The following is a 22500-nucleotide window of genomic DNA, read 5'->3' as shown; positions in this document are numbered from 1 at the left end:
GAAAGAGAGAGGTTTTATAGGCTTTATAGAACCAATATTCAAATCCTTATATCACTGCAAACCTATGAGAGAGAGCGAGAGACAGAGCAAGAGAAGAACGAGATGGAGAGGTAAAGAATGTGTGTGAGGGAGAGATAGGACCAAGATACCAACCAATAAAACTCACAACCAGCACCAATAATGGAGTCCTCGGGTCAAATGACTGATGGCTTATACAGTCTCAACACACACACACACTCTTTCCTCCCCACACACACTCACGAATAACACACCAGCACAAACCGTTCCCATCTCAAATACCCACCATCCATGAGAAACTAATAAAAGCTTAAAGCTTGTGTTTACATATCAATTTTTCGTTTTTTATATGTCATCAAAGAAAACAAGCCCTTCGGGGGATAGAGAGAGAGCGCGCGCTTCTTCTCTCTCTGTGCCAATGTTTTATGGATGAGGCCATTCAGCTTTCTACTTCCACAGGCAACAATCTTGCTTACCGTGCGCCAATTAATAATTCAAAGTCTCTTAAAAGACAAGAATACCAGCAGATGGTAGGGACTCAGTTCCTACGCGGACTCGGATTAAGGGGCCTAAATGGAGAAGAAGGTCCAGGAGGGCTATGCTGGCTGTTGTGGTTTTCTTGTGATCTACAAGAAGAAAAAAAAAGAATCTACACAAAGCTACCACATCTTCAATTTGAATGAAGAAAGTGGCTTTTGAGGTAATGGCGTGGCTGATGACAATTTAATAGCAGCAAATCATGACAAACTCCAGTGCTGCTCTGAACTATAAAGGCTTCAGATTCCCCTCTGATGGCTTTTCTCTCAAGGTTCGGAATGTGAAATGCATACAGAACAGACAGACTTGATGTGTTCCACCATTAGCCTAAGCCATCTAGATGTTTATATGACACCCTTAGTCTAAGTCATCTGGATGTCTATATGACACCCTTAGTCAAAGCCACCTAGATGTCTATATGATACGCTTAGTCAAAGCCACCTAGATGTCTATATGATACGCTTAGTCAAAGCCATCTAGATGCCTATATGACAATATAAGTTCATAAACCTGAGACTGATATATTACATTGATTTATGGCTGATCTTTATTTGAACCACTGTGGTAGACACTGCACTTTGTGTGGCGCCCCCATGTGCTCAACTGAATTGATCTGCTGTTGTGCTGAATGGTTGATGCCTGTCCAATCGGGTGAGATCACCAACATATTATCGGTGCTGTTGTTAGTATAGTACCAATGTTGTCTTGGTGGCCCTCGTGAAGACAGTATTACTTTGTATACACAATAGCATCCACATTCATTCGGTGCCCACTCACAAGGTAAGGTACCTACATTACTCTGGTGTCCATGTGAGGCTGGTACCCATTGTACCTACCATATGACACCATTAGTCAAGGCCATCTAGATGTCTATATGACAATAGAAGTTCAGAAACCTGTGTATGGTGAATTGAAACTGCATACAAAGAGAGAGGAGGGGGGGCATGGAGATAGGAGAAAGAGGGAGTGAGAGAGAGTGTGTATCTGTGTGTGTGTGTGTGTGTGTGTGTGTGTGTGTGTGTGTGTGTGTGTGTGTGTGTGTGTGTGTGTGTGTGTGTGTGTGTATGTATGTGTGAGAGACAGAGAGGGGGAGAGAGTGAGAGAGAATGTGTGTGTGAGACAGAAAGAGAGGAAGTGAGAGAGAGAGTGAGATGTGTGTGTGAGACAGAAAGAGAGAGAGAGGGTGAGAGAGAGAGAGAATGTGTGTGTGTGTGAGACAGAAAGAAAGAGAGAGAGAAACAGTGGGATGAAATCAAATATCATAACTCAATATTTAAAAACTTTTAAAATAAAAAAAACCCTCCCACCTAGGGTGCCCCTAACTTTAAAGCATTTTAAATAAAAGACATATTCCTCTTCTTGGTCACCTGGGGGGGTGGGCTGTATCCCAGCATGCTCTAGTGTGGTGGCTTTATTAATTTCCTGTGCAAGATTGACACCTGACTGAGGCTTGCTGGAACGGAACAGGGCCATGGAACGTTCCGGAGCTTCTGCTGCTGTCTCATGCGCCCGACTGTGGGCATTTGCATAATCACACTAATATCCCAAACGGCCGGTGTGATTCCGCCACCGAGAGCCGCCAATCACCATCAGCAGGGACCTGTCACTCAGCTGGGTGCTCTAATGTGGGCAAGACACGACTGCCGCGAGCCAGCCGCCCATCACACACATAACCACTTCATCCACATGCACACACACACAAGACATAAATACAAGAGACACAGAGAGGGTCTCTCCCTGTGACACACACACGCCACTCCAACGAGCAGGGTAATCTATACCCACGGTGTCACTAAATACTAAGACTAGAAGCTATATATTAGTGTGGTCCAAGATAGATACACAAACAGACACAGACAGACACACACGCACAAACCACTTCTTCTGTTTCTTCATGATGTTTATGATTGAATGGAATTTCTCATATTCAGTAATTATGTTCATTGCAATGTCTGCTGCAGAGTTCAGTTCTTCATTTTACACATCTTTGTATAAAACACCTACCTGGAACAGGAGACAAACTATTCATCCATGATGTCAAGAAGCCTACACACACACCTCTCAGACGCTCATGGGGAATGGATGCTGACACCTGTCCGGCTATGTGTGTTATACCTATGCCACTCTGACACTACTACCAAGGCCCACATCATGAGACCTGCTTCTTCAGTGGCAGAGCTCCAGGGGATGCTAGGGGTGACGTACCTGTCGGAGGGTGCGGGCCACCAGGCTCTCCAGCACAGGCCCTCGGTCCTCGTGAAGGAGGTGCACCTCGTCCAGGATGAGCAGCCGCACCACCTGGGAGAGAGCCACGTCGCCCACGCTCTTACGGGTCACCACGTCCCACTTCTCCGGAGTGGTCACCAGCATCTGCAGACACACAGAACACACACACACACACACACACACACACACACACACACACACACAAACACACACACACACAAACAAGGTGAATGAAGATGAATCACCGTCACAAGCACTAGACACATTTCATGCCTGACCACAATAATGGCGCTGCTTCTCATCTGTCCGACGCCACAGTGGCCAGAGATGGCCTGACTGCCAACGTCTTCACTGAATCTCTCCAATCCCCTCTGCACTGTAAAACAAGCTCAGCTAATCTCAGCCAATCAATCACAAGCCACTGGCGTGACCATTCTGTGGCAGCAGTCAATAGTCTATCGATAACCCAAGCTATCTGCCAATGATCTGTGTTCCTCGTCAATACCCCTGACCAACTTGCCCCTGGGACACACAGCCCCTCAATGGTCACTGTCGCACGCCCCTACGCACAGACTATTTATCTTTTGCCAAATCATTAACCGCCTATCACACATCGCTACCGGGTCGGCGACCTCACATGTTGGACCGTATCTCTTCCTGTCGGGTCCGTCTTCTGCTTTTACACTTCAGGCCAGCGACACACACACACACACACACACACAGACACACACACAGACACAGACACAGACACAGACACAGACACAGACACAGACACAGACACAGACACAGACACACACACACACACAGAAACAGACACAGACACAGACACACACACACACACACACACACACACACACACACACACACACACACACACACAGGGTTTATGTGCAGGAAGTGCAGTGGTGCAGTGGTGCAGGGTGAGTCCTTTTACAGACCTGGGCTTAGATTCAAAATGCTAAAGTTAACAGAAACAACCGTTTCTGATTTTCCAATGTCTAAGTTGAGAACTCTGTTTGATCTGCAGCGCTTCCTAATGCTGTTATTTTAATACAGCGAGGCAACACTTTCAAAAGGTGATTAAAACAAAACAACACAAACAACAGCGTGTGAAAAATGGCCCTCCGAGATGTTTGCCAACCTGTCAGCGAGGGAGGAAATTCCTTTTAAACACTCAGTAAAGGAGAGAGAGGGAGCACACACACACACGCAGAGGGAGTGAGCACACACACACACACAAACACACAAACACTCACATAGATGGAGCGAACACAGCGAAAACACAAACACACACACACACACACACACACACAAACACACAGGGAGCGAGCAACAGCAGAGAGAGAGAGAGAGAGAGAGAGAGAGAGAGAGAGAGAGCGAGAGTGAGAGAGTGAGACAGAGAGTTAAGGCACAGAAAGCAAGCAGTTCATTAAATTCTCTCTAGTTTGCATTTAAATCAATCTGGCCAGCCATTAGAGACTAGCACTAGAGGAGGGAAGAAGCGGTGTGCTTGTGTTTAATTAGACTGCGGCTAATCTAAATGGAGGCTCTGGCACACAGGTGCTGGGCCCAAGTGCTCCCTTTAATTACCTGACAACAGTGGCAAGAAATGTATTTAATGGTATAGGAATCAGCTTTATGTGTTGGACTGTGTGTGTGTGTGTGTGTGTGTGTGTGTGTGTGTGTGTGTGTGTGTGTGTGTGTCAGTCAATGTCAGTATAAATGTTTCACTGGAATAATTTCCACTGGCATAAAAACAGGAGTAAAACAGAGGCAGTAAATGACATCTAACAATCAAGAATCTAGATTTACCCTGGCTATACACAGCTGGCTTCCAAACAGTCCATGCCAAAGAGATAAACACAAACAGCCCGCCCACATACACGCTCACACACGTACATCTTAAGCAGTTTCCGCTCCTGTTCGCTTGCCACCTTCCACAAACGAACTCTCTGCACAAACAAACATCACGGCACGCTTCACTCCTGCCTCTGACCACCACGGCCTGCACGCAAGCTCGCTGTCCGTCACCCTGGCAACCAGCACGAGGCGTGTGACCCAATAGCTTCTTATTCTCCTCCTCCTCATCCTCGTCTTCCTCCTCCTTTTCCTGAAATGGCCCTTCTCCCCCAACAGTGCTGTGTTTGGGCCCCCCTTGTCCTTTCTGACAGCAATCCTAATGGACATGTTTCCTGACTAATACGCTCTGGAGCTGTCAAGCTGTACAAGCCTATAATCTCAGGCCTCCCCAACGCCTTCAATCTGCGTTTGTTTCGTCTGTCCGTCCGTCCGTCCGTCCGTCCGTCCGTCCGTCTGTCATTCTGTCTGTGTGTGGCTTGTGTGCAACACGTGTGCATGTGATCTTGCTCTCATACAGGTCAATTCAAATGATCATGTAAAGAGTTGACAGGAAGGAATCACTATGGCAGCACTTTCAGTAGTTGCAACTGGTAGAGAACCAGGGTCGTTCTTTGCCGTTATGAAGGATACAAAATAAACTGTCCACATAAATGCAATAACTATTAAAACCTAGTGTTCTGTAAGCAAGAAGCTTGTCGAAGACATAATGTTTTATTATTATTATTTTTACAATGGTAGACCTGTCAATGTACATTTACAATAGGGTGGGGGGGGGGGGGGGGGTGTCAATACAATAAAGAGACTGCGCAACTATGATGGGGTTGGAGTCAATACATAGAGCAAAGCATAAAATGATATGAATATATCTCTTGGTCTTATGCGATGGTGGCGTATGGATGATACAGACAATATTTTATCGTTGGTTACCAACATTCTACTGTAGCCCAAGATAGAACATTTCAACAAAGGGTCAGTAAGTATTGTTTGGAAATCAGGTAAGCCCACCCGATTAAAAACTGAAATTAGTCATATTTGATTGTATCTATTTTTTAACCACTTTAATTTAAATTTGTATTCGCCACGTTGGTTTAGTAGACTAGTCTATCTATATTATTATATAGATATAGATACAAAACTGTCAACCAAAACAGGAGAGGGAATAACAGAGAAAGTGAGAGTTGGGAAAGAGAGAGAAAATAACAAATGAGTGGGTTAAAGAGAGAGAGAGAGAGAGAGTGAGAGAGAAAGAGAGAGAGAGAGAGAGAGAGACAGAGAAAGAGAGAGAGAGAGAAAGAAAGAGGTGAAGAGGCCATCAAAGTTCACTCTGCTCCCTCTTCTTTTCCATCAGACGATCTTCTCAATTTACCCTCCTACCCTGACCAGTGTTAATTTCGTTGACGAAAACTATGACGAAAAATATTCGTTAACGACCTTTTTCCCGTGACTAAGACGAGACTAAGACGTGACGAAAACGGATCTTTATAAATAAAAACTATGACTAAATCTATTTTAACTTTCGTTGACGAGACGAGACGAGACGAAAATGTTGGTGGTTGACTAAATCACAATTGTTTTTTTTTTCTAAACTTGTATGCACATCATTGGTTGAATGTTGCCCGGTCCTGTATCTATCCCTCCTCCACTCCCTGAGATGGCCAGACATGCAAGTGACGCCCTATGGCTGAACGTTATGATGGCTGAAGTTCAAGCACTCGTACTGGAAGACAAATAGGAATAGATATCTGGACAGTCTTTAATTATAACTTGACAGAAAATAAAACACAATGCACCGCAATAACCGGAGAGAAACCTTGTGGCTTCAAAATAGGTGGGAAGAACACAACAAGAGGCACCTGAAAGCGCACAAGACAACCCTGCCATTTATGCCAAGGTAAATTAGCTAGTAACTGTCAATGATAATTAGCTAATGTTAACTAGTTATTCGAATATATTAGCCAACGTTAAGCTAACTTCAAAGGGGCAGTCGAGTGTATAGGTTGTGTCAGCTTGGATAACTAGCTAGTCATTTTCAATTGAAACCTCCCGTTTGGCTTGGCAAATGAGTTCCAAAACTTTTAGCTAGCTAACGTTGGCTAACTATGAGGTAGCATAGCTAAGTTATACTAGCTATCGATAACTAGCTAGTAAACACATTGCAGAGTGGACTATAGGACAGGCCACGCATGACATTAATCAAGAAAAAATAAATGAATATGTGATTGGTTTACATATCCTTGTCTATTTATGCAATTGTTATTATCATTGGCACTACTATCAACTCTCAAACTATCCGTCTAGCTAAATACTGTATGTTGGTTATCAGATTGCACAGAAATTCATATGGAGGATATGTGGTTGATTTAACTAAGGCCAGGTAGGCATAGTAGTTGTATTGTGTTATCAGATCATTTGAATCTTCAAAATCTAGACTTGATATTCTCTTATATTTTAATGATAATACTGTTTATTAAGTATTGCCTTAAAATTATTATTTACATTGAATTCATTGGAATTCAGCTGTAGGCATAGGAGATCTGTATCTTAGAGACTAATTGCATCCACAGTTTAAGTACTGCAAGCTTGACTATTATGCAGTTGTAGACACAACACAAGGGGTCCCCGGGCCTGAGAAGGGATGGAAAGGAGTTTAATGTGACTATAAGATGGACTTAATTTTTTGTTTAATGTGACTAAAACTAGACTAAAATGTAATGAGACTTCGTTGACTAAAATGTTCTGAGTTTTCGTCGACGAAAACTAGACTAAAACTAAGCAGGATAAAAATGACTAAAAGTGACTAAAACTAATATGCATTTTCGTCTAAAGACTAAGACTAAGACTAAATCTAAAATAGCTGCCAAAATTAACACTGACCCTGACCCAGCTCCCCATGTCGCTAGTGGGAAGATTAAACACTGCTGGATTCCGCTCCTAAATTCTGACTCTTGGCCTCCGTCTCCCCCCAGTGTCTCCCTCTGCACCCCTTACTCTATCTCACTCTGTCTCCCTCTCCACCCCCCACTCTGTCTCCCTCCAACAGAAAGGTTTCGGGGTGTGACGTTAAAGAATCTAGACCTCCACGATCCAGGTAGAGGAGGACACGCTTGTTCTTGTTTTTGTTGACCCTCGTTTTCATCCCGCAGACTAGCCTATCCTTCTCTTTCACATCCTTTTTCATCCCTCTATACCTCCAGCACCATCAAGCGGATGTGCAGAACCGAGTTGTACTTTATTCCTCTGTTATTTTATCAGCTCATTTGTAGAGCAATTTGAACTGCCAATCTGTATGAATGGCGCTACAAAAATAAACGCCCCCACTGCCTGGCATACAAACAACTTTAAGGCCGACAGTGATTGAGCGTCCGCACATGAGGAAAAGCACTGTGTTCATTATGGATTATGAGATTGATGGGAGAAAGGAAGACCTGATGGGTTGATACACCAATGATGAGCAGCAAGCTGACCGAGTAATTTACGAGGCACTCACCCAGACCAAAACACCTGATTGGTTGATTTAGTGACCGGGCAGTCCGCTAGGCAGAGGTAATTTATTGGATGCATGTTGTGAGAAGGAGGAAGCGACTGGCCGCTGCATCGACCTGGAGTTGGAGGTAAATGACTGTTCTAGGAACAGGCTCCTGAATGGGTCATGATGCACAGCAAACATTTTACGACCACCAATGAAACCTATGGCACTCATGGACAAAAAGCTTTTAGTGATGTTTTTCTTTTTTCATAAGTGAAGCGTTTGTGTGCACGCGTGGTTCGCAATGACCTCTCAATCAGACGGTAATCAAAGCAACAAAGGCTAAGGGCCACCAGCCTAGGTGAGAGGACCCTTCAGCCAATCAGTTCCTTTTGAGCAGATAACTAAATGCTGGGCTTCTAAGACTCAGACCTACCCCCCCCCCCCCACACACACACACACGCACAGGCACTCTTCACAGATAAAGCAAAGAAAACAAACAGTTGCAGAGAAACATGCCCAGAACATCTCTGACAAGCGCTTTCCTGTGACTAAAACATCCCCAATTAAAACTGCTCTTGTTTGTCTATTTCTCTCTCTCTCTGTAATGTAGTGTCCTCTCTCTCTCTCTCTCTCTCTCTCTCTCTCTCTCTCTCTCTCTCTCTCTCTCTCTCTCTCTCTCTCTCTCTCTCTCTCTCTCTCTCTCTCTCTCTCTCGTTGGGGGAGTCTAACCAGCAGGAGTAAAGCACGCGTGATGGCGGGAGGTGTTTGTCCAAGCCTTGTGTACAAGCAAGGCATTAGGCATTTTACAGAGCAGGCACTGTTACTATGGCAACAACAAAAGAGAGAAAAAGGACAAAGTGAATCTGTCCTCAACGGCTGAGATGCAGGAATGGAGAAGAAGAAATAACAGTCAGAAAAACACTGAGGCAAAAAGATGAAGGGCATGAGAAAAAGATGAAGGAGAAAGACAGGAGGTGTGAGACAGGGTGGTGAGGAGTGAGACAACAGCGGTGACAGAAAGATGAGGTGAGACAGGTGACCATCATGCTGGAGAAGAGAGAGGAGAGAGGGTGCCAGACTACACGCCAACGAAATGGACAAATGGAAACTGCTAAACATACTGTGTCCAAAAACAAAGGTGTTTGTTGGGAATATTGATCTCTGCGTGACACACACCTCCTAAAACTGCACCTCACATCGCACAATAAGAGACACGTACGCACGCACAAGCACACACACACACACACACCTCGTCATCTCTCTCGCCCATTTTCATGTCTCTACTAGTCTGCATCAGCTCAGTGCCCACTGCAAGGCTTGACCCTCACTGACCCGCCGCCTGTGAGAAAGCCATGGGGAAACACAAGCTGGATGCACGTCCGCCAACACAGCCAGAGCCCATCACCAGCACACACCACACCACAAATATAAAACACACATCAGAAACAACACACACACCATTCACACCACACACATACACACACACACACACAAACACACGTCAGCCGGCCTAGCCCCAGGCTCACACTAACAACCCTGGAAGCACAGGGTATCTCAGAAGTCATGACACAAGTGTGTGTGTTTGTGTGTGTGTGTGTGTGTGTTTTTTCTTGTTTATTTTTCGTATTCCAGGGGCTTCTGTGCGCTGCTTGGCAGGACTGTGAGACAGTCATGCTGACAGATAAGAAACTTCTTTATACTGTTCCATAGGAGGCTGAGAGAAGAGATGCTGTGTGTGTGTGTGTGTGTGTGTGTGTGTGTGTGTGTGTGTGTGTGTGTGTGTGTGTGTGTGTGTGTGTGTGTGTGTGGAGGAGCCTGTGTGTGAAAGTATGAGTTGCTTCTTTATTGTTTCCGTCACATTCATTTCCTATTATATTACTTCTGTTTTCTCCCAACTGTTTTAAAATCGGATAAGGAAAAAAAATACAAACAGTGCCCATAACAAACACATTGACTAGGACAGCCAAGACAGCCTTCAAATGTGGGTGTGCGCATGCACAAGCACACACGCACACACACCCTTCCAACCTGACCAGGTTGTTTCTATCTTCCCATCTCTATTGCTCTCTCTCGTACACACACACACACACACTCCATCCTCCCTTTTCAGTCCATCATCTCCATCTCCATCTTCCTCCTCTTGAACTGCCCTGACTCCAGAGCAGACTGCAAACACTAGCTGGCCTTTGGACTGCATCACCATATGTGCCTTACAGTGAACTCAGTTCTATATCTTCACTGCTCTACCGTTCTCTTCACTGCTCTACCGTTCTCTTCACTGCTCTAGTGTTCTCTTCACTGCTCTACCGTTCTCTTCACTGCTCTAGCCTTCTCTTCACTGTTCTACCGTTCTCTTCACTGCTCTAGTGTTCTCTTCACTGCTCTAGCCTTCTCTTCACTGCTCTACCGTTCTCTTCACTGCTCTACCGTTCTCTTCACTGCTCTAGCCTTCTCTTCACTGCTCTAGCCTTCTCTTCACTGCTCTACCGTTCTCTTCACTGCTCTACCGTTCTCTTCACTGCTCTAGTGTTCTCTTCACTGCTCTACCGTTCTCTTCACTGCTCTACCGTTCTCTTCACTGCTCTAGTGTTCTCTTCACTGCTCTACCGTTCTCTTCACTGCTCTAGTGTTCTCTTCACTGCTCTACCGTTCTCTTCACTGCTCTACCGTTCTCTTCACTGCTCTAGTGTTCTCTTCACTGCTCTACCGTTCTCTTCACTGCTCTACCGTTCTCTTCACTGCTCTACCGTTCTCTTCACTGCTCTAGTGTTCTCTTCACTGCTCTACCGTTCTCTTCACTGCTCTACCGTTCTCTTCACTGCTCTAGTGTTCTCTTCACTGCTCTAGTGTTCTCTTCACTGCTCTATCGTTCTCTTCACTGCTCTAGTGTTCTCTTCACTGCTCTACCGTTCTCTTCACTGCTCTACCGTTCTCTTCACTGCTCTACCGTTCTCTTCACTGCTCTACCGTTCTCTTCACTGCTCTAGTGTTCTCTTCACTGTTGGAATGGTGTTTCCCCTTCTAACTCACTTATACAGCCCAATTATAATATGAGACACTTAATGAGGCGGGGAGTGATCTGGGAAGAAGAAGAGCTAATATTCTGCCATGGCTCTCTGGTGTGTGTGTGTGTGTGGGTGTGTGTGTGTGTGTGTGTGTCTGTGTGTGTGTGTGTGTCTGTGTGTGTGTGTGTGTCTGTGTGTGTGTGTGTGTCTGTGTGTGTGTGTGTGTGTGTACTGGGGTTGTAGTCCGCACAGCAGCAGCTATCAGACAGTTGATCATGACTTGAGCCCAGGGCCGCAGCCAGGCTCGTCAGCAGTGCCGACTCTCTGTCCAGTTTTATCTGGAGCTCCAAACACACTCCTCTCATTACCTCCCAAACTGAGCCTGACAGGACTGCGCCAGCAGGAGAGTGGAAACACACACACACACACACACACACACACACACACAGTTTCTCCCTAACACCCACATACACTCACTCACAGTCCCTCTATAATACCCTCACACACACCCATACACACTCACAAACAATCTCTCCCTAACACCCACAACCCCATACACACTCATACATACAAACAATCTCTCCCTAACACCAGCACCAATCACCCACCCACACACACACACACACCCACACACCCCCCCACACACACACACACAGTCTCTCTCTATTACTTGCAAATTAGCATAAACACACACACCAGAGTGCCATGGCAAGTTTTCTCTCTCTCATACACACACAAACCTAGACTCACACCCTGTTTCACAAGCCCTCTCACCCTCACCAATGCTCAAACATAAACACACTCACTATGTATGACAAACACATCCTCCGTCTGCCACACATATACATACATACCTCCAAACTTTGCAATGAATAAGAAAACAACACTCAACTTTTCAAAGAAATGCAGGAAAAACTACATTCAAAACCACATGTACAATCCAAACACACGCACACACACACACACAGGCACGCACGCACGCACACACACACACACACACACACAAGCACAGACAGACACACAGAGGAACCACTAGGGGGTGCTGTCACCACACATCAATATAAAACTACATTTAGTTCGGACTGGTGAGCATGAGCGTTTCTGTGTATGTGTGTGTGTGTGTGTGTCTTCATGTGCAACATGCATAATCTGATGACTGTCATAGCAGGAAGTCAACCATTTATTGACTGGGTTAGTGACCACAAAAATACCTTCCAATGGCCATTCAGTGTGTGTGTGTGTGTGTGTGTGTGTGTGTGTGTGTGTGTTTGTGAGTGTATGCGCCTATAGATACAATTACTTGTTTACTTCTCTGACCAGCAAAATGGCACCGCATGTTCATGAATGTGTGTGTGTATGTAAGAGGTAGGGGGGTATGCATAAATATTTGCTTTCATATATACACACACACACACACATATATGAATTTACATACATGTAAATTGAATGTTTAATCACTGTAATCCCTGTTCAGTGATATAAATAAAAAAAACAACATTGTATGTGTGTGAGAGGACACTGCCTGTTTGTATGTGTGTGAGTACCATGTCTGTGTGTGTGTGTGTGTGTCTGTGTGTGTTACCTGAGTGCGTAGTATCTCTCCCTTGGTGAGCTGCATGTCTCCGGTGAGTTCTTTGACTGCGATGCCCAGCGGTTGCAGGCGCTTACTGAAGTAATTAGTCATCTCTGCTGCCAGTGCCTTCATAGGCGCCACGTACACTATCTACGGGGGGATAGAGAGAGAGAGAGAGAGAAAGAGAGGGAGGAAGACAGGGAAAGGAAGTAGAGAGATGGAGGGAGAAAGAGAGGGAAAGGAAGTAGAGAGACGGAGGGAAAGAGAGAGATGAGGAAGAAAGGAGAAGGATAGAGGGAGGGAGGGAGGGAGGGGGGAAGCAACACACGTGAGAAAAAAGCAAGTCAAAATGTGAATGACAGGGAGAGTGGCATGAGGACGGCAACAGAGAAGGGAAGCACACAGACGAAGGAGAGGAGAGGAAATAACACAGAAAGTGAAGGGGAGAGAAAAGAAAACAACAGGGGGAAAGAGAGAAAGAGAGAGAGAGAGAGAGAGCAGAGAGAGAGAGAGAGAGGGAGGGAGGGAGAGAGAGAGAGAGAGAGAGAGACAGACAGAAAGAAGAGAAGACATGGACGTGGAGGAGGTCATGATTAATGAGAAAACACCACGGTATCATTTGTTCCTTGGCAACCTGCACAAATCACAATTTATTGTGAAATATGAAGGAGGCCACTTACACTGAGAAAGTTTAATGGTGATGAATGAAGATTGGTTATCATAGAAGTGTATGTACACATGTGTGTGTGTGTGTGTCTGTGTGTGTTTGTTTAGAGGACAATGGGACAAAATAAGGAACTATTCCACCCATGTATGAGATGGCGTCAGTATGTGTGTGTCATAACCAAGCTACTACTGCACCTGGTTGTTGCTATATATTATGTCTGAGTGTGTGAAGCGTCCCTCACTGCTTTTATCCACAAATTGGTGAATAACCATAGGAGACAAATGCACATGTTGGTGTTTGATCTGAGAGCCAAATAACCAGGCCATTACAGAGGTAAAGGCTGCAGTGGTATGGGGAGTGTGTGGCTGAGGGGGATATGTGAACAAACAAAATGGACAAATAATTTATTTTTTTATTTTTAGACATAAAAGTCTAATCTGTGACAGAATGGTCTAAAGACAGAGTCTGTTGATCCCACATAGAGTAAGGGAAAGGAGGAGTATATCAGACAGTGTTGGGAAGACCAGTCACTGAGGAGAGACAGGCCGCTGGGTCTGAGCCCAGTTTGGCAAAACCCATATTACCCAGGCTGATCCAACCCAATCCACACGCACCCAGAACCCTAATCTATCCCATCCCCAATGATCCCATCTCATCCCATTTCATCTCAGCCTTCCCCCAATCTGCCACAAACTAGGACTTGCCAATTCCTAACCCATCCCAAAATCAACCTTATTCAAACCAATGCATTCAATCACAGCCTATCCATATGAATATATAGGTTTGTGTCTATCTATCTATCTATCTATCTATCTATCTATATATATGGGGGTGGTTCTTGCCTTGAACTGGTCCTTGCGGATGACGCCCCCTGGCTGAAGGTTTTGACGGATCTCGTGTAGTACGGTCAGCATGGCGATGTTGGTCTTGCCCGCACCAGTAGGGGCACAGATGAGCAGGTTCTCATTGGTGTTGTAGGCCGTCTCGAAGACGATGGACTGGATACGGTTCAGGCGCTCCATGCCCTTAAACACCACCTGACCAATCTGAGAGCGAGTGAGAGAGAGAGAGAAAGAGAGAGAGAAAGAGAGAGAAAGAAAGAGGGAAAGGATATGTGAGGAGATGAGAGATTAAGAGACCGAGATTATAGCAGGCGCAGCATTGCATTACAACATGCTTAAAACGAGCATATTACATACTTATAACATATGTATGACATAAATTCCCACCTATTCCACATATTCCTGCCAGATACTCCATTAAGTTACTAATTAGCAATTTGATCAGCATAGAGAGAAGTCCTTTGGCAGATCTGTGCAGGCTGATGTATCTTAAATGCTATTCTCCTGAAGTATTTCATCAAATGAAGAGCTCCATCAACTCAAGCACACACTAACTCAAGGCCAATCAGCATCAGGCCAAAACCGGCCCCTCTTCACAGCCAGACGAGACTTAAAAGCGCCTCTCTGCTGACAGCCAATCCTGAGGTATGCTACGCAGGGGCCCTTCTGCACTGCCTTTTTCAGATCAAAGCCCATTCTTCAAGCCCCCAGTCGGGCTGAGCCAGGACCGCAGCGGCCAACAGGCACATTAGACCAAACTGGTCGTGCCCAGCGCCAGCCAAGAGCTAATCAAGCTCTCATCTGACAAGGCCCCGGGAGCAGCTCAGGCGAGAGCCCGGGCTGGTGACACGGAACAGGCTGGCGGGGGCCGAGGCCCAATCAAGACATCACGCGGGATGAATGGGGTGGGAATGCAAATACGGCTCCACTCGCTACTACTGTACGCAGAGAGAGGAGGAGAGGAGAGGAGAGGAGAGGAGAGGAGGTGAGGGAGAAACAAACAATGGAGGAAGGAAGGAAGGAAGAAAAAGAAAGTCCGACAGAAGAGGGTGATAAAGGGAAAAAGAGAGCGAGAGAGAGAGAGCGAGAATTGAGTCAGAGAAAGGTGGAAAGAGAGAGAGAGGTGTCATCTGCTGTCAATCAATCTCACGATGCCCAGCGCTGCCGTGACAACAGACTGGGGGTGACAGCGTGTCGTCTCCCTGGGAATTCTGATAAGGAATGAAAGGGCCTGTGTGCAATTCTGAGGTGGTGCACTTATCAACACTGACTGTGTGTGCGTACGTGCGTGCGTGCGTGCGTGCGTGCGTGCGTGCGTGCGGTCGTGAGTTCTGAGGAAAGACACCTACAACCATTATCCTCTCTGAGCACAGGCACCTCTGCTGAAAATCACAAAGAGCCCTCAAGGTGTAATGAACAAGCTGTGTACGTATGCACAACCGAGGAGAGAAAACAGAGGGTTGACACCATGGAGAAGAGACACTAATAAAACACAACCCACTTTTCTCTCTGATCAAAGTTTGCCTACAGCACAGACAGGCAGTATCATTTATTCAGAGATTCATTAAAAATATGTCATCGTACTCCTCTCTTCCATTTCGCTACGGCACTCATAAAAAAGAAATAATTAAGAGGGGGTGGAGCGTGTGTGCGTGTGTGTGTGTGTGTGTGTGTGTGTGTGTGTGTGTGTGTGTCATTGTAAAGTCAGACTGCTCTGGAGTCATCCGGGGGTCAAACAGGAGCTGGCTCAGAACGGAAGAGGTTATTAATGCATCAAAGAGCAACTTTATTAGGGCCCACTTAAGGCAGGGAGGCAGGCTGGAGGCAGGCTGAAGGACGCGCTGCCAGGATGGGCAGGGCAGCTCTAAACGAGCAGGTAAAGAGCCCTGACAGACAGCCTCTCAGCACCCCTTTCCCACACAGCCAGCTCCAGACCTGGTTCAGAGCTGGCGCCTAATCTGGAACCAGTTCTTTGTGTTATGGCAGTCAAAGAGCCGGCTCTCGGTCAGGAAAACTACTTACAGAGCGGCTACAGCTCTTTCATGGTGAAGAATCAGGGAGGGGGGATTATCGTGACCACCAAGACTAATTAAAACGTTGTGGCTGCCATTAGAAAAACAAACAAACAAAAAAAAAACAGAGCTATTTAGCAAGCTACTAATTTCTTGCATAATTGTTACGAATGCATATTAATGTCATAAACGCAACACTGATTGCTAGCTGGTTAGCTACCTAGCTGTTGGTCAAGAAAGAAAGAGAGAGGGAGGAAGAGAGAAAGGGAGAGGGGTCAATCGGCCATCTTGCCTGAGTGTTTGCATGTACACACACCAGCGTGAGAAGCTTGTAAGTGAAAAAATAAGCCAATAAAAACTGAACTTTCTATTCCTTTGCAACTACCACCAACACATTCACACACAAAATAGTCCTTTTTTTCCCCCATCTCTTTTTGTTCCATTATGGTTCCTCTACCTCTTTCGTTGTCCCGTGCCCAAAAGATAAAATGACAATAAAAAAACTCAAATCCAGGAGAGCATGTTGGGCAATGCCATGCGATGTGTTTCCTCTAAGAGGCCTGCACTTAAAGGCTCATCTCCACCTGCAGCGCGGCACACTTCCACTGAGCTCCAGAGACATACTTAGTGCTTTGAGGACGGCAGGAGCCACAAGCGAGCCTGAGACCGAGCCTGGCGACGTCTCACTTCCCTGTTTACCGATGTCGACCACCCTGTTTCTGTGGATTACAGATTAAGTCCGTTTTCCCGTTTCCTGTTGTCTACTTTCTTGCTCTTTTCAAAGGATCTTTTCTTTTCAAAGCACAGACACTTCAGCAGCAGTGATCAATTCAGAGCAGAGGCTGTGGGATTTTCACACACCTGCCTTTCAGAGGACTGTGCTTTTTTGAATGGGCATGTTGACAACAACAGGAGCAGGAACTAAGCACATTCCTCACGCAAAGGACCGAGAGAGAGAGAGAAAGAGAGAGAGGGGCGACAGTGGTACAGTGGTAGAGAAGTCGTTTAGTAATCAGAAGGTAATCAGAAGGTTGCTAGTTCGATTCCCTGTCGAAGCGTCCTTGAGCAAGACACTGAACCCCTAATTGCTCCTGATGTGCAGTGTGCCATCAGTGTAAATGTAAAATGTAAAATGTGTATACATTGTAAGTCGCACATATGTAAGTCGCTTTGGATAAAAGCGTCTGCTAAATGACTAAATGTAAAATGTAAATGTAAATGAGAGAAGAAGAGAGAGAGAGAGAGAAGAAAAGATACAGGAGAGGGACGAGTGAGGAGACAGTGAGCAGGTGATAGTGACTGAAAGAGTGAGTGAAAGAGTGAGAGAAGTGAGAGAGACAGAGAGCAGTGAGAGAGGAGTGAGCAAGAGAGCAATCACAGATGAGAGAACAGGCAATAAGAGTATCTCTGTCCACCCAACCACCCATTTGCCCCTCTTCCTGGTCCTGAAAGCATTCAAACTTATAAATATTCATGTCACAATTAGCCAGGACATGCCTCCCCCCTTCTAACCCCTCCCCTCCATCTCCAGTAAATCTGTGTCACTGTGCTACTTTTAAGCGGTGACTGGCACTTTTGATTTATCGACTTTGTCTGTTGCTAACGAAGCGCCACTGTCCCCAGCTCTCTTGAACATGCACACGTATGCAAATGTATGCAAATGCACACCTGACCCATTGTTCACCTTCAGCTAATGCATGGAGGTAGTAAATATGAAGTTGCCACCATTTAATGATCTCAGAACAAGAACCCCACCAACGATCAACACCACCCCCACACACACACGCACCCACCTACATGCACACAAACATCCCCGCACACACATACACACACACACACACACACACACACACACACACACACACACACACAAGCTTTCACACATACACACACATGCACACACTGTTCTCTTTAAGCCTGAAACATCTCCCTGGTGAATTTTATGCAAATGTATGCACTGGGCGTCCAGTGGATGGGGCCGGCTGCTGTAGGAGCTCACGCTAACACAGAGGGGTCATGTTCCCCCCAGGTGATCCATCTGCCGTGGCTAACGCACATAGATGGGGCCATCCAACCAGCTCACTGCCAGGCCTGCCACATGCACACACTCACGTGCACATTCACATACACACATGCACACGTGCAGTCATACACACACAATTAGACAAACACACTCTCCCACACACAAGCACAAACACACAAGTGTGAAATACTAATATAATCATGTACACAGACTTTCTTGAAACTATACAGACACACGCACGCACGCACGCACACACGCACACGCACACAAAATAGCACACATTCACGGATACAGAGTTATACAAAAGAACTATCTACCAAACACACACACACAGGCACTTGCAGGACCATCCCATTCTCCCATACCTACTATGACACAATGCCACAAGCTACAACACCAGCTACACACTACTTCAATCCAGTAATAAATCATATGGTCAAGATGGCAGGATGTTCCGGCGTCTGTGTTTTCCTCACTGGCCATCAGTCTCCTGAGCTGGGCTTTAAGGCTTTCAAGCCTGACTGGGGGAGGACGTGAACGGAGACTCATATCCGCTTGCTTCTCAAATTTGTTCAGCTTCTGGGCTTAGAAAACACATCTAACATTGCAACATCAGGCACCAATCCAACTCAATTACAGCAACGCAAGGAGAAAATCATTTCAATCCACGTGTTAGCAGAGAGCTTACCTCCGCTAAAAGGATACATGTTTTTTTTTTTCTTTCTTTACAGCATCAAAACGCAAAACCAAATCCAGGCAAATTGACTTAAGTTAAATATCTGCTTACATTAAGCAGCTTGAGTGCTGGTTCATACCTTGAGGGTCTTTCCCAATCTACCTCAGACTTTACTTTAAACGCTCAGATTCACTGGTGTCTAATCCATTTCTGTCTGCATACCAAACCTAAAATCACCCGTGCTGGTGGCTTAAATCCTCCCAGTCACTTTAGGAGAAGTCTCTAAAAGGTGGCTTTTAAACTCTCTTCTTTCACAGCTCTACTGCTGAAAGTGCCAAAAAAAGTTTTCCGAAGCAAAGTTTTCCACAACAGGCAGGCACCATCAACCCGAACGAATCACAGCCCAAGATAAACAAGCCAATTAAAAGCAATTAAGAACAAGGAGATGGCAGTCAACAGCAGAGACGAGGAGCTTGTGCTGCGGAGCGAGACGAGGGAGCGTGAAGACTGAACCGCCTGATCCCAGAGCAGACTGAACTGCCTGATCCCAGAGCAGACTGAACTGCCTGATCCCAGAGCAGACTTAACTGCCTGATCCCAGAGCAAACTGAACCGCCTGATCCCAGAGCAGACTGAACCTGAGGACAGATCACCACCAACAGCACAGTGTGCAGCACCAACAGCAGCAGAAGGAGGAGCACAAGCACACGTAGCAGCAGTAGCAACAGCAGTACTAGAAACAGCAGTTAGCAGAAGCCCCAGTAGTAGTAACAGTAGTAGTAGCAGCACCAGTAGCAGTAGCAGCACTAGTAGTAGTAGTAGCAGTAACCGTAGTAGCAATAACAGTAGAGGTAACCAGGGTGCGATTTGTTGGGGGGATGGGGAGGATTTACCCCCCCTCTGGTTTTTACATCCCTACCTCAGCTGGATGAATTTCATCCACGGGGGGGACAACCCTCAATTATTAAAAAAACAATGAAAAAACAGGCAGGTTGTGACAGAGTTTTCTTACACTTATAGCCTACAACGCTGGCACTAACGTTCACCTGACCCGAACTGTCGGCACAATCTCGGAATTCGCGAACGTCCCCATGCACATAAATACATTGTATACATAACAATATTACATACACGGAAATGAGCATAGCCAGCTAAATACTGTACAACGAGAGTCCAGAGCAGCATAGCGTCCTTCTTAACAGGACCCGCACAAAAAACATCTAATCCTACACAACATAACTCAGTCTGCACAGTGGAAGAAGTTGAAGTGAAGGCCCCACCCCAGGAGAACTCCGACATTGATCGCGATTATTTAAACATGCTGTGAAATCTTAATTGATTAGGTTTTGTTTTACAGTCTGATTGAGTTTCCCGTTGGCCTTATGTTCGCGTGATCGGCCCCTATCCGTGGTCCTGAAACTTAATTAGGCATCTCCCACATCACAGGTGTGGCCGATGTCATGTATTTTATATATTTTAGTTTGCATTAAATGTTCAACATTTCCAAATGTAACCTAATAGGGCCTACCGTTAACTTGAAAAGAATTAGGCCTATTTATTGCTTGTTTTTTCATGAAAAAATAAATAAAAATAAAAACATCCCCCCCTCTGTTTTTTTGACAAATCACACCCTGGTAGTAACAGTAGTAGTAGCAGCAGTATTAGCAGCAACAGTAGTAGCACTAGTAGTAATAGCAGTAAGAGTAGCAGTAATAGCAGCAGCAGTAGCAGTAGTAGTAGCAGTAACAGTAGTAGCACTAGTAGTAATAGCAGTAAGAGTAGCAGTAATAGCAGCAGCAGTAGCAGTAGCAGTAACAGTAGTAGTAGCAGCAGCAGTAGTAGTAATAGCAGCAGCAGCAGTAGTAGTAGTAATATTAGTAGCAGAAGAAGGCCTGTGGCTGGGGTGTGAAGCAGCTGTGTATTTCTACAGTGGGTTGTATTTTCAGGTATATTCTGTCTGTCTCTGTGTGTTTATCGTGTGTGTGTGTGTGTGTGTGTGTGTGTGTGTGTGTGTGTGTGTGCGGGTGTTTGTAGGTGGGGGCTTGTGTGTGTATGTGCGTGTGTGTGTGTAGGTGGGGGCTTGTGTGTGTGTGTGTGTGTGTGTAATCTTTGTGTATCCTATGACACACAGGCCTGCACTGAATGAGTATGCCAAATTATGGCTTGCTATGTCTGGTGTGCGTATGCATGGGTGCATTTGAGTGTTGAATGTTTACGTGTATGTGTGTGTGTGTGTGTGTGTGTGTGTGTGTGTGTGTGTGTGTGTGTGTGTGTGTGTGTGTGTTTGAATGTGCATGTGTGTGTTTGGCTGTGTATACACACACACAGGAGTATAAGCAGCCTGGGTTCCACTCAGTCCAGCGAAGCCCCCCGCGTGACGGCGATGGAAGCTGACAGACTAATTAACGGAGCGTCCGTACAGCCTGCGGCCATATGGGCAGACTGGGGATGCTGGGAGTACGGCAGCCATCCACCAGTGGCTTTAAACACACTAATTGGACCCGGCTAGATCCCAGTAATGCTTTTACAGCAAACAACCAAACAGCCGGCCGGCCGATGCTCTGCCCATACGCCTCCCCGGCCCAGTCCCGCCGCAGAAACCAGTGGACTAACACACACACACACACACACACACCTCTGTGCCAACACTGGGTGCGTGACTGACTGTGTGTGTGTTTCTAGGTCTGAGGAAGTGTTGTGTACAGTGAGATGTTTGTGTGAGTCTTTAGGTATGTGATCAAGTAAACGCTGGTATACAGTGTGCATATTTGTGTATGTATGTCTGAATGGGTATTAGTGTGTGTGTGTGTGTGTGTGTATGTCCGAGTGGGTATTGGTGTGTGTGTGTGTGTGTGTGTGTGTGTGTATATGTGTGTGTGTGTGTGGGTCTGAGCATGTGTTTATCTTAAGTGTGTGTGTTTCCGTGTTTGTGCGGTTGTGTGTATGTTTGTGCGGTTGTATGTGTGTGTGTGTATGTTTGTGCAGTTGTGTGTATGTGTGTGTGTATGTATGTTTGTGCGGTTGTGTGTATGTGTGTGTGTTTGTGTGCATATTCATGTATGTTCATGTTGGTTCACAACATGGGACTGTTTTGCGTATGGTTTTCAATTTGAGTGTGTGTGTGTGTGTCTCCTTATGTATGCATGTACCTGTGTGTGCTGGTGCGCACGTTGGCGTTAAGCTACTTCAGTAATTAAATTCTATGCGTGGCTAGCAGAAAGCTAAAAGATATAACTGTTGTTGTTTGTGCGCTATCCTTTTAATTACTTTCTGGTTCCATTTCATTTCGTCTCAATTGACAGCTTGATCAAGTTTTAATTGCTAGTTTCCCCCAAACGGCTTATCAGCCAGCACCAAGCCACCCCGTACAAAATGACCTGGCCAGAAGGCACCCACACACAGTAGCACACACACAGACACACAAACACACGCACAGTAGCACAAACACACATACAAAGTAGCACACACACACACACACACACACACACACACACAGTAGCACACACACACACACACACACACACACACACACACACAACAGTTTCTGATGGCCTAAGAGATGCAGATGCTGCAAACAGGAGGCCCATTCATT

General features: G+C 45.8%; 1 protein-coding gene across 2 annotated transcripts in view; it reads right to left on the bottom strand.

The window, feature by feature from the left end:
* ascc3 (activating signal cointegrator 1 complex subunit 3) overlaps window positions 1–22500 on the bottom strand; it is a 170337-nt gene that overhangs the window by 83120 nt on the left and 64717 nt on the right. For both annotated transcript variants that reach the window (XM_031575751.1, XM_031575753.1), the window contains exons 9-11: window positions 14198–14401; window positions 12698–12838; window positions 2761–2925 (exon numbers count right to left, since the gene is read on the bottom strand). In XM_031575751.1, coding sequence (XP_031431611.1) covers window positions 2761–2925; window positions 12698–12838; window positions 14198–14401 — 510 coding nt within the window. The remainder of the gene's footprint in view (window positions 1–2760; window positions 2926–12697; window positions 12839–14197; window positions 14402–22500) is intronic.

Source organism: Clupea harengus, chromosome 11 (genome assembly GCF_900700415.2).
Source record: "Clupea harengus chromosome 11, Ch_v2.0.2, whole genome shotgun sequence".
Taxonomy (NCBI): Eukaryota; Metazoa; Chordata; class Actinopteri; order Clupeiformes; family Clupeidae; genus Clupea; species Clupea harengus.
The sequence above is the reverse complement of the archived record's forward strand: the minus strand, read 5'-3'. Positions and strand labels throughout refer to the sequence as shown.